Consider the following 13,644-nt stretch of genomic DNA (forward strand, 5'->3'; position numbering starts at 1 on the left):
GATGTGATTCATCTTGCTGCAACACCGAAGTTGAACTCTCAAAGTGACTTTCAGGAAAGGAGATTTCCCAGAATTCAATAAAACAAATGGTTACCAAAATTACAAAATGCCACTTGAAGTAAATAGGTAAGCTGGCAGAAACTGTAAAATATTGGAATATACTACAAAGAAACGAAATTCTATAACATGGATGGCTAACATCTAGATGAAAGTTGTGATGATGTTTAGATTATATACACTCAGTTGTACAAATATGTCAATTGATTTATATAGTCACAAAATATTACCAGTGTGAACAACTTCAAAGACCATGACAAAAGGTTAGTGTTACTGTCACACCTCGGGTGTATCATTATTATTGTCCGAACAGATATCAATCATGTCCCTTTAGACTTTTAACCTCTAAATATGACCTTGTCATTTTAGTTAATTTACAATTATTTCGCCTTACACGTCCCTTGCTGATCCATTTTGGGGAGGTTTGTTTTAATTGCCCTATGAACTGTGTTAATTTGCAAAGGCTTTACCATCCTTTATGCAAACAAGCTCGTCTTAAAATGTATTTCTCAATTTCTAAAAACATGCCTACTGTTAAGGTGATAGTAGCACGTGCACAGCGTATAGCACAACGACGATGTTTAAATTGTGTGGTTAAATAATCATCTACAAAAATATTTATGTATGCAATGTATTGTTAATAAAGAATCCTTAACCACACTGATGACATATAAACTAAACACTTAACTTAATGGTACGGCGCATTTTCTAAAGGCATATCTTTGCTTATAAATATTTCGTTCGGAATTTAATCGTATAAATAGTACTGAACATTACTCTTATCGACAGGCACCAAATGAACAGGTAACTAATTGGATGTGTAAAGGGTCAAGTAAACGACATGTTTATTATATGTATCGACGTGTTCCACACTGCGTTTTGAACTTGCTAAGAAACTAATTGTATGTCCATAATGTTTTATTTATAGAACAAAACTCGCCGTCATTTGATTTGTTTGCCATCATGCATGAACCGATTAGACAGCTATATAACATTGAAATCGTGCACTTAAATAAGCACAACTATTGTGTAAAATGTATTTTGTTTCAGGAAAACAACTGTTTTATATCGTCGTCGTCAAATCAGACAACTCAAACAGTTTCCATATTGTTCAATGGGTTAATAATTTAACATCAGATTGGGCAATAGTTGTTAATATTGAGGCGTTGTTTCGTTAATGAGTGCATAAGGATGGAATAAATAGAGAATTATAGCATGTTGTGATTATTCATGGATTGCTATCCCATTGAACACGTTATGATTTCCTAATCATGCTAAACACGTCATGTCGTACAAACGTGGTATTTCCATGTCTTCCTTTATATCGCAAATATACATCGCGTTGTGTAAGGATCAGTTGTATTAGGCAGGAATTTTACAATGTTAGGAAACTTTACGAGATGATACGTATATATACTTGGATCCTTAATAAATATAAACGTATTGTATAAACTATTAAGTATGGTATCTATTGTACAATCTCTGGTACCACGTAATAGCCACGCAGGTCTTAAATGCTATTTTGAATATAAAAAAACAGTTCTAGCGATGAAACACATATCATTTCAAAATAAACCGCGTTAGGAGAGTGAGTGACGGAAACATAGTTTAACAATTCAGTTATTTATTTTCCGCATTGCAGTCCGCACAGGCTTATCAGGGACGACACTTACCGTTTTTATGGTATTTTAGTTTCAAGGAAGTCCCTCCTTACCGAAAATCAAGTTTAGACGGAAAGGGTTGTCCCTGATTAGCCTGTGCCGACTGCACAGGCTAATTTGGGATGACACTTTACGCACACGCATTAAACCCAGTTTTCTCAGAACACGACTCTAATATAATTTGTATCCGTTTTCTCATAAACATACATATTATGCATAGCGTAATAGTGCTGACAAATATAAGTATGATGTTTAAAATCTCCGAAGAAATAGGAAGGTCATAACTTTAAGCAGTATAATGAATACATGAAAACTAAAATTCAAGCTCCGTGATTATATGATAAAATATTGTTATTGTTTATATATCAATCATTTAATTGCGATCATTAAAAAAATAAAGAAAAGACCATTGCAATTAAGATCAATAACATGTTGAATATTCATTTGTGAACACAGTAACATACAGGCATTTAACTATTTCCGGTTTTCTACCAATTATGAAATCCTTAGAGCTAATTAGAGATGATTTCATAAATTGTACATGCGTGCGTTATTGTACATGTGGGTTTTGAAAATAAATACTTTATACCAGAAATATTTAAGTTTCACAAATTGATTTGAATATTGTGTCAACAAGCGCTTGCAGATTCAACTGTGTATTTCGATGAATCGATTCGTGTCATGGCGGCGAATCAACTCACATCATATTTAAACACTAAACATACCGTTGGAGAAAGGCGGAAAATATAACGTTGATATCACTTTTGTGTTTTATCACTATATTAATCATCATGGTGCAGGACAACGTTACTTTGTAGGGTTCACAATTGAACGTTAATGTATATAATTACACTGGTGTGTGGTGGTTTTCTTCAAATAACTTTTTCGAACAGTTGTTCTTAAAAATTTGAAGTAGTTCATAAAAGACATTTTACTGCTGCTTATGGCAATATGAAATACATCAGAATTATTTTATTTAATCAGCCTGTGTTCTTGGCAAAAATTCGAGGTGAAATGCGTTCATGTTTACGGTTGTGCTGCACACAACGTAAAATTTTGGCACTGACTTATGCACTAAATATTTTTTGCAAATGTATTCACATAACTTGAGATATTTGCAAACATAAAGTTCTTAACGATGTGTTAACATTCTGTTCAGTCCTTGTAAACCCCGTTGATCCTGCACCCAGTAATCTAAATCATTTAGCATGACACCCATGCATAGGCTGATTATGTGAATGCTTTTGCAATGCCGACTTAAACCACTTTCGTTACACGGTATTTATTAAGACAGGATTCGTATCGACAAAATTGTCATCTATCACTGTGACTAAGATGCCCACATTAAATATACATGGAAATATAATTACAAACTAATGTCGTGAGTGCCGTTACTGTTTAAAGGCTTGATAAATCTTAGACCTGATATTGTTACACATGCTCACTTTTTTCCGATTCCGATTGATGCTGAGGGATGTTTGACCGGATTACTTTGAGAAAAAAAGCGTTTTCATCCCGCTGTACCGGCGGATTATCGTTCATGTTTATCGGCGTAAGCATATAGTATATGTACCCTAATTTCAGTAATCGGAGGGATTACTTATGTAATTTAGAACGAACGCTGAATTATTCTGCTATATATTGTATTCTAGTGTCACTATAAGTGATTACGTAATAAGGCAGTAATATAAATTGCAGACATGAAGAGAATCCTATGCGCCACAGTAAGCTAAATCCAAATTAAGTAACAAACTTATAAAAGTCCACACATTTCACATACTTAAGCATAACAAAATGTTTTAAAAATAGAAGTACTCGTTCACAAAGTATAGAACTCTGTTAGCGTTTATAGTAGTAGTAGTCATCTCCAGGAGAGGCAACAAACATAGTGTTCAGCTCCGTTCTGATGTCAGCAAACGTTGGTCGCTTCTTCGACTGAAACGCCCAGCATTTGGTCATCACGCCGTACCACCTGAATAACCCATACATCAAAATACAGTGACTACTAAAGTTTGTCCTAATACCATGCAAAAATGCTAAAACACAAACCGAACAGGGACAACGTTAGTAATATAAGCAATTATTTCCGCAGGGTATAAACAGACACCAACGAGTTCATTATTTCTTAAACGTAATCGTTAGACCTTAAAAACGAATAAACATTCCAAGATCAACTTTTGTTTGAAACACCTAGATATGCCACCAGAGACCAAACCATAGGCGTATCGTGTAACTTTCCTGAACACACAACGAAAAAAACGTCTTTGTTTAATATGGGATAACCCGCATGTTTTGTGAAAACAACAATGGCCTATAGTACAAAAACGTCGATGTACGTACACGTCATCAGAGTGTTCCGGTTTATGCAGACGAACATTTTTCTTCAATCTGTCTGGCAGGTCTCGGCTTCTCACGTTCTCGTACGGAGACTCTCCTGATGGTGACAGAACAATCATGAAATTGTTAACGTTAATTTGAAATAAACCATACTTTCATACGTTTTGATTTTGTTTACAATAAACGTTCGCATGTGATAATGTATATGTTTCTGTTTGATTATATAGCTTGAACGATATGGTTTTATTCGTGTTATCTTTTATCTAAAGTAAATACAAGTGTTGCTCATATGCATTGTTGTTGTTTATTGTCTTTCTTTTGGCACAAAAGAAAATACTAAATCGGTTTTGTGGTTAGCCTTTTTAATAAAAAACAAAAACAAGTGTTTACCCAGAGTAAAAACTTCCCAAAGGACCACGCCAAACGACCACACGTCACTTTTCTCGTCTGCATTTTTCGTTGACGACATACACTCGGGCGCCATCCACTTGATTGGAATTCTCTCCTGTAATGAAAGCAACATTTGTTTGCTGTTTAAAGCAATTAAACAACAAATACTATCAGATATGCAAACTAACACAACTGTTTTATATAAAAATGAAAATCAAGTTAAGAGCCATGAATGGAATATATTCAAACAAATAATTAAGGAGAACATGGTTTCTGGACATTAAAAGTATGTTGTAATATAAATGACTGTTGGATGCAAAGTATTGATCATGACGGTTTTTCAACGTATCACAAACCTTTTTACCGCTCTCTGCATCCCCGTCACCTTCTTCTTCCGGTTGTGGTCCGAAGCCGTAGATCTTAACTTCGTTCAAGAAGGTCATCAGGATGTTGCGTGCCGCCAGGCGCCGGTGAGTTATCTTTAAATAATATGCCGCGATTTAATTCATTTAGCGTATGTTTAGTAATATATGGTATTAGTCGTCAATTGTTGTAATTATGACACATAAATACAGACATTAGCATGAAAATGACGTTACTGACTTTGTACCCCCTCGCAATCTTAGTTCAAGTTAGGAACACATATATTATTAAGAAATAATTCGTGTACGTTATAGTTTGTGGTCGAATAACCCACGGCCGGAAGTTTAGATGCGTAGGGATTAAATATTAAGTGCTAAGCACGAGTGATTTGAAGCCATGCATCTCAACTTCCGCCCGTGGGTTAATCGACAACAAACTATAACGTACACGAATTATTTCGATTCTAACACTGTTTTTACTAAAGATTTATACTATGTATCATTTTTTTCTTGTGTACTATTTCATGTGTAGTTCCGCCCATAAAAATAACTTTCGGCTGTTCTGTCGATCAAACCAACTTTCATTCGTAAAATATAGGATTTTTACACTGGTGGAAAATGTATCGACATGTTTTGTTTAGTTACAGCGCGTGCATGTTTTGTTTAGTAACAGCGCGTGCTTTCAGTGTATAAGCTCCGCCCATAATTATTGCAGAATAACCCATAGACGATTTTCTTCTTTGTATATATGAAATTTGGCACGTGCCGTGTTAGAATACAATTTGATACATACCTAATATGAAACTATATGTAGTATGTTACCTGCACAACACGTTTGCAACATTATATTTGAATTACCCCTTTTCCAGCCAGGTACTCCATGCCCTTGGCGATATCGAGTCCAATGCGAAAGAGCGTCTCCTGGATCTCCATGGTAACGTTGGACTTGTGCTGAGCCAGGTACTCCTTCAACGTACCGTTCTCGCAGTACTCATACAGGATGAAAGGTCCCACTTAAACGCATGAAGGAAAGGATACGGCATTTTGTGTAAATGTGAGAACATGCTTTTGAATATGTAAATCCGTCTGAAGACTGACGAAATAATCTTAATACAAAGAAAACAGCGTTATTCACTCTCAACAGCGATAACGGAAAAAAGCTTTAACCACTACTGTAAAAGAAACTTTATCGCAAAGAAAAGACAAGAGCAGACTGTAGTTCAAATCTGTTGTGCGTGTGTGTTAGGCCAAACAATCAAGTGATTTGTTTTAGCTTTAGCACCGTTATTTACCCTCAACAACAATAAGAAAAAAAAGCTTGAATCAAAACGACTTTATCCTTTTGAAATGACAAGATCATACTGTGGGTAACTTTTTTTTCAGTGTGTAAACCCTGAAATGGTTTAATTTGCAATAGACTCAACTGTTCGTGTCATCAAGGACGGATCCCAAATACTTTAACACGTTGGGATGGTCCCCAACCTTCTCTGATGAGAAGTTTATCTTCGCCTTCATAAGGAACTCGTCATTGGTTGCGTAGTTCTCTAAATCGAAAGAAATGACACATTAACAGCATTTATATCAATTTTACAATCTTATTGATTTCCTCACGTTATACAATTAAGTCAATATTTCTGATCGAGCTTGACAATCTTCGTTTGTTTTAAGTTTTACAGTTCTCAAAGTGAGCACCAAGGCGATTTCTTAATAACTACTTTTGTACATTGGTTCTTATATTTTACTTATATTAACTTATAACAATACATGAAATAATATGCATACCTTTCAGTGTTTTAGCCACCACAGTTTTTCCCTGGTACTTGGCTTTGTAGATGTTAGCAAAGTGCCCGGACTTGATGACAGACTCGAACACAATATCCTTGCGACTTAGGACTGACTTCGATGCGTACGTGTCCATGCCACCGTACAGGTAAAGTTCCTCGGCGGCCATTGACCCCGCCCGCTGTTCCTGATGAAGTAAATGACATACATCAGTACGCTTAAACTTGTTAATGCAGAATCTTAAACATCGGTGTGGATATACAGTACACAGTGTAATTCAACTCTTAATACCATATAAAATATACCCACACTATAAGACGGATTGCTGTGTGTCTCGCCTCCGAACATTCGGCTTTGACGAACCCGCCGAGATATCCTTCGCCCGACCTCACGCGCGCGTTCAGCAGGTCGAATCACACCACGGCGGATGAGTATCACCATTACAAAGACAACGATGGCAACAACAGCCAAAACTCCTGTGTGATAAATATCATATAATTTTAAATAACTCATTGACTTATAAGTATAAATATAAAAAATACTCAATTATTATTTTATCGAATATTAATCCTGAATTGGTAATACGTCATTGGAATTGTTCAATACTTATATACTTCATACATTATTAATAGTGAATAATGTTTAAATAGACAGGTATGTTAATCATGACAAGCGACATAGCATGATCAAAAGCTAGGTATATAACCATTATACAATTATCAATTACGTCGCACGGTCTTTTTATTACATAACAGATAGGGATTGAAACTAGATTATGAATTTACAGTTGAACACTAAATATTCTTAACACACAGCACAATCGTATTCTGGTATGGGCGACACGCCATACTTACCTATAACGGCTCCAATAATACCACCTATTGAGACACCACCACTCTCTTGCTTCTCTGAAGTAAGACACAAATATAAAATTTAAAGACACTGTAATTTTGTTGTTGCATTATATAAATTAAACATGTATGTTTGCTTTGTGTTGATTGTTATTTGATGATTGAAACTGGGTAAATGACAACAACTATAGTATATTAGATGTTGAAGTAATAAAAAGACCTATGTGCTACCAAAAAAACTTATTTGTAATCGGCCGAGCCACACACCTGTTCTTGCCGTCACTGCTAGATCCGTTTTCTGAGCACTTCCTCCCTGTGATTGAATGTTCAGCCCCAGAGTGTACTCCGTTTCCGGAGTGAGACCCAGAATGTCAAAAAACATGCTGGTGCCCGGCGTATAGAATGTGTGGAGCACCTCCTGACCGTTTGAGTTCTAAATAATATTATGAAATTTTCAATATGCAATTCAATTATTGAATTTGCAGCTGCAATTTAATATGCACATGCATAAGTAAGGTGTTAACTTAATAATTATTTGTATATGAACATGTTTATTCGTTTTTCACATAAAATCGTTAAGCAAAATTTAGGGAACCTTTTCGTATTTCAATCACATTGCAATTTTGTGTCATAAGTATACTATCTTCGGTCGGAATCACAACACTGATATATTGCAGTTATTGCCGGCATTAAAATAGCATACTCGTTTTGCGTTTTAAACGCACTGACTTTGCGAGACAGGATTATCACAATGTCCGCCCTTCCGTAGCAGGACTCTCGTGAAGGTAGGTCCCACTCAATTCTGAAACCAGTCGGGGTCTTGTTGACAACTCGAAGATTCTGGGGCCCGTTGTCTGAATATGTATTTTATTTGATCTTTATGTGTCGAAAAAAGGCAAATAATATAATATGGCATAGTAAATATAAACATGTTATGTATCCTTTATCGCTTTCTTGTAATTGTATGACATGAACACATTGACGATAAAAATAATATTGTTTACTTACATTTCTCCAGCCCTTGCAGGTTGTTTATTGGACCAATCTGTAAAGCAAACCACCGTTTTTGTTGTTGATTTTTGCATGTAAGAGCAACACTCTGCACAGTGTCGTATTAAATTAACGTTAAACATTGAATATCGAATCATGTTTATGCAGTGTATGCAATATATTATGCGATTAAACAACTGTCCATAACAACAGAAAAGGAGACTTTATTCCAGAAGTAAAATGTAACTTACATCGAACATGGTGGAAGTATATAGCATGGCCTGGTTATAGACAGTGACCTCCATCATGGCGGTGGCCGTGTCAAGGTCAGACTTGGTAACGGTCAGCCAGCAGTTATCCAGGTAGAGGGTCTGGTCGGGCAAGAAACAAACGCGATCTACTATCTTGCAAAACGCGCTCGAAAGGTCTTCCTATGATAAACGTAAACAAGCTGGATCCATGGCATATTTAAGATTTGTCTGTGCCATAGCATGACATAGTAAAACAAAAATTACTCAGCAGTTGTTTGATACCAAACATAAATATAAATGCAAATAACTTGTTTAGTTTCCCTATTATAGGGTAAGATTTTTGGAAAAATCTCGGTTTATTTATCGGTAAGATTCTAAAAGACTTTTATGTAAAGGGTGTTGCTTTTTTGTTTCGTTTTCGCCGTGTGAAAAAGTATTGCAGTCCTATTACATTTTAAAGATAAAGGTTATCCGATTTTAGCGGTTTTAAGATCATGTTTAGAGAGAAAATGTGCATACACGTTTAGCTAAGTGGACCAGCTTACTTGCATGTTGGCGGCTGTAAAATTGCTGTACATTGCCTTGGTTTCTCCAGACTGCGTCTTCACAATAGCCTTGAAACCGATCTTATGGACTCCACTGCTGCTATCCGACGCTGCAAACGTGATTCTGAAAAGGAATCCTCGGTATTGACTTTTAGTTTGTACTTAAATAACATAGTGCGTCATTTATTCATATTCTCTTCTACACGTTAACCCATTTAATAAAAATATTAAAAATGAAAATGAATTAAATAGATTTTCTAGTAAACAAAACAAAGGGAATTGTTGTAAGAATTGCTGAACATATTACTACTAGTTCCTGAAACAATGTTTCATTTGGTAAATATACGTAAATATGTGTGAATACGATTCCCGCAAAGAGTGAGATAAATGAAACATTATGTGGATATATAACACACTTGGAGCTAAAGTTGTATGGTCCATCAGCTATGTTCCGTTTCAGACCGTAGTCTTTCCCAGGATGGTTTGTCTGTAGGATTGGTGGCGTACCGTCTATTGTGACCACGGTGCTGTCGGCCTTAGTGTTGCCGATGATGTCCGTCGCCCGAATCCAAACACGCAACGTGTCACCTTGAACCGAAAATAAAATAAAATTCTAGTTGGCACGCTTTATTTTCACGCATAAACAATCTAGAAGAGGTTTAGATCCTGCACTTTTTTTTTAATTAATTCAAACATGTTTTTGTAATAATGTTTATTAACCTATTAAAAGTTTATCTAAGCATAAGTTTCAAAAATAACTCAATAATAGAGAAATTACCGTCAGCTAATATTCTGGTTGCAGTAAACGACTCTTTCAGTGGTATGATTTCCCAACCGGATGTGGGTTCCCTTGTATCTACTGTTGACCCCCAGAAGATCTCGTACTTGACTATACCGTGAAAGTTCGATATCGCCTTTCGGGTTCGAGGCTCTACATTGTCGTCTAGAACATCCGCTACATATCTGCATGATAAATGTTGATGTTAACCATGTGTGTTCTTTGTAGAATACTGTGTTGCTCTCTGGAGTTGCCAGATAATAATTTATGAAGAATCCGAGTAATGTACAATTTAATAGAGTAAAATAATGTGTATGGCTCAATGACTGGCAATATTTTTAGAATGTATGTAACTCCCGAAGTTCTTTCACTTTAATCACACTAAATTGATTGAGTTAAATAAAGCTCTTACATACATACACGAAAATATGTTCTATATTTCTTAAACATACTAACAAATTGATATTTAAGGTAAAATATTAATCGATAACAAATAAATAATTTATTTTATTACTTTTGACTGAACAGTACTCCGTCATCTTGTATCTCTTTGAACTGAATCGGATAATGCTCGATTTCCCCGAGGAAAAGACCATCTTCATGTACGTGGTTGACAAAATAATTCGGCCAAGCGACACTGACTGTCACTTGATTACCTAGGAGTTTTAAATGGTAAATTTTATAATATGTTTTTCTTTTAAACAACACTATTGTCAATTTTATTACGGCAGACATTATACGGGTATCAACAATTAGCAATAATTAGGGATGGCAACGAATACCGATTTTGGTATTCGAATATTCGGTCATCCTTCCGAACGAATATTCGGATATTCGGTCAACATCTGTTGGAAAAAGTCAACTTTGTTTACCGTACCATTACTCCAAGAATTCTACTTTCGTATTTACCGGAAGTGCACCGGAAGTGACTAAATATTGACACAGCATTGCCGTCGATAATTCGAAGCTGATTTTGTTGATTACTTTTTATTGTTAAAATTAAATGACAAAAACTGTTTTTAAACTATTAATATTGTACATCAACAATAGAACGAGAAACATAATATTACATGACGACAAAATAATTACATGACAAAACAGAACTTAAACGAATTATGTACATAGCCACAACACACTTTGAACCTGTTTAACAGACTAAACAGTCAGTCTTTTAAAGTTGCCACGTTTAAAAGTCACTTGGATCGGCGACTTCTTATCGGATGATGTCGTGAAATACTTCCAAGCAGCGGAAGGCGTAGGCGGCATTTTGCTTGGACAGAGATTTACTTTATGCGTGTAGCAATTATAATATTTTCAATTAAATGAGGGCGAACTACCAAAAACATTTCTTTAAGTATAATACCTGATTGAATATTGAGTAATTAATTAAAGTTTGGACCATACGATACGCAAATACTCGTTAGAGGTTGATTAAATTATTTTCTAAAAGCTTTTTGATTGGACAACGTGATTATAACCATACGATCTCTTTGTTTTTCACACCAAGTCGGCACTTCCTTCACTCATTAAATCTTGGATCATTTTAAATGTAATTCGAGTTATAAGATCAAGGTGGTTTAATTGCCATACGGTTTTATTCGTTTTTTACACCAAGTTGGCTTTTCCTTTACTCATTTAATCTTTAATAATTTTAAATGTAATTCGAGTCATTGGATCAATTGCAGGTCGGTGTTTTGATTGCCAACGCGATTTGCACCTATCACAATTTTGACACAAAGTGTCTGTGTTTGTTAGGCAATTAGCGGGATTTATGACCGGTATACTGTCATCACCATAGCGACGCATTATCGCGCGTAGCAGGAATAAACATTATGACACGAGGAACAACTTTTTTAACAATGTTTGAAGCAAATTTCACGAATACAAAGTCTTTGAAATGACTCGATTTTTTTTATTTTTTCTTCCGAATATTCGATTCGGAAAACTGTATCCGAATATTCGGTCCGGGACCGAATATTCGGATATTCGGATATTCGTTGACATCCCTAGCAATAATACAATGTTCCTAGCGTAATTGAAAATCCTGTTTTCTCCTTGATAATTGATCGTTCTTATGGGGCAATATACCTAGTATATCTTAATGATCTAACGTTAATAATAATTTCGCTAAATTCATTAACTTCCCATGTATTATTAATTTATGTCTGTCTAGTTGTATCATTCCACAAATATCTTCACTGACCTGTTGCCGCCGGTGTCTGCCAGGTGTATCCGGTCTCCTCAACAGCAGACGACACGTACAGTTTGGCGGTCTTGTTGTTCAGAGATATTGATGAGGTGGCGTCGTACAACACAAACCGGCGAGCAATCCGAGAGTTGTTGGAGAAGTCACGGACCTCCAAAAGGACGCTTTCAAAACGACATGAACGTTTATTGACTTTATTCGCAATCAAAACGCGTAAGTGGTCTGAAAACATTTATTAAACGAGATACAAAATGTTCGTTTTTTATTTTGGGGCTAACTATTTTCGCGGCAATATCCGAACATTCACGAGTAAACGCGAGTTTTGCTTCGGGAAGCGTAGAAAAGAATATTCATTAGGTTATGTATAAGCGTAGCTAAAACGAGGGCGTCCTGCTGTTAGCAATTCAGAGAGAAAAAAGAAAAGAGCGTGAAAAATGAAAGTGTATTAGGGGCAAATATAGCTAACTGGAATTACGTCAAGGGAAAACTTGGGTTTTCCCATGATTTTGAAGTTGTCTATTATCATAGCTCGCGGACCTAATTAATAGCAAAGACACCTGCGCTCCAAATTATGCAAATTAACGCAAACCGAAAGAATCCGATCCTGACTCGAGATCATCCGTAAAATGAAAATATATGACGTCATGAAACGATTTTTAGATGCTAAATAATTGCAGAATGTTTGTATTTTAATGTTTTTACTATAATGTTTTAGGGTCTTTCGATTGCAATTAATCTTCGTATTGCAATTGTTTGAAGTTTGTATATATCATAATTGTATGCGGCAATGTTTTTGGATCTTTAAGCAAAAAAAATATTTTTGTTAGTTTCAAAATGACCAAAAGGCGGTTGCTGTTCAATTTAGTTTGAAAAATAAACTAAAATCAATTCATGTTACATATAATGAGATCTTTGAGAGAGAGATCATTTAGTCGTCAGATTGGATTTTAAAGCAAATGTTTTAACAGCGACAGTAACAAGTTGTCTCCTGTTTTCGGAATACCTGTACATCCCAGGAGCCGATGGCCTGTATTCCGGGTACTGAATAGTGCCGTTAGTATGGGGTATAGTTGCAAAGAACTCGGGGTTTAAAGGAGTCGTCTCAACCAGACGTTCGTCTCTGTTTGGCCCAAGCTTAAACACTTCCATGTAGTATTCACCTACCCCAGACAGTTCGTCCGTCCAGCCTAGCCAACGCGGTCTGATAGGGTTCTGAAAGAGATCCAATATATCCTGCTTAAAATATCAAGAACTGTTGGGAATAATGTCCTATTTTTGGTTATTTGATTCGTTTATTTTCTTCCAGAACATAACGTTCCTCCTTTAAAGTTATATCAATGTATTGGATAGAACTAAAAACACCTGGTTTGGAAGGACACAAGTTCTGAGCAGCAAATAACTTAACACATAGGCTACCACTTGCCTAAAATGTGG

At 35.8% G+C, this 13,644-nt stretch overlaps 1 protein-coding gene across 1 annotated transcript in view; it reads right to left on the bottom strand.

The window, feature by feature from the left end:
• The window catches only part of LOC127855047 (uncharacterized), a gene marked incomplete in the record, with an annotated part of 514,210 nt that overhangs the window by 482,821 nt on the left and 17,745 nt on the right, over positions 1–13,644 (bottom strand). Inside the window, 18 exon segments of the mRNA XM_052390386.1 lie at positions 4,069–4,152; positions 4,446–4,560; positions 4,802–4,924; positions 5,666–5,820; positions 6,232–6,351; positions 6,590–6,776; positions 6,899–7,065; positions 7,444–7,497; positions 7,708–7,873; positions 8,170–8,294; positions 8,449–8,485; positions 8,682–8,861; positions 9,227–9,350; positions 9,643–9,814; positions 10,005–10,189; positions 10,519–10,660; positions 12,208–12,374; positions 13,214–13,422. Coding sequence (XP_052246346.1) covers positions 4,069–4,152; positions 4,446–4,560; positions 4,802–4,924; positions 5,666–5,820; positions 6,232–6,351; positions 6,590–6,776; positions 6,899–7,065; positions 7,444–7,497; positions 7,708–7,873; positions 8,170–8,294; positions 8,449–8,485; positions 8,682–8,861; positions 9,227–9,350; positions 9,643–9,814; positions 10,005–10,189; positions 10,519–10,660; positions 12,208–12,374; positions 13,214–13,422 — 2,512 coding nt within the window.

This window comes from Dreissena polymorpha, chromosome 13 (genome assembly GCF_020536995.1).
Source record: "Dreissena polymorpha isolate Duluth1 chromosome 13, UMN_Dpol_1.0, whole genome shotgun sequence".
In the NCBI taxonomy this organism is placed as follows: Eukaryota; Metazoa; Mollusca; class Bivalvia; order Myida; family Dreissenidae; genus Dreissena; species Dreissena polymorpha.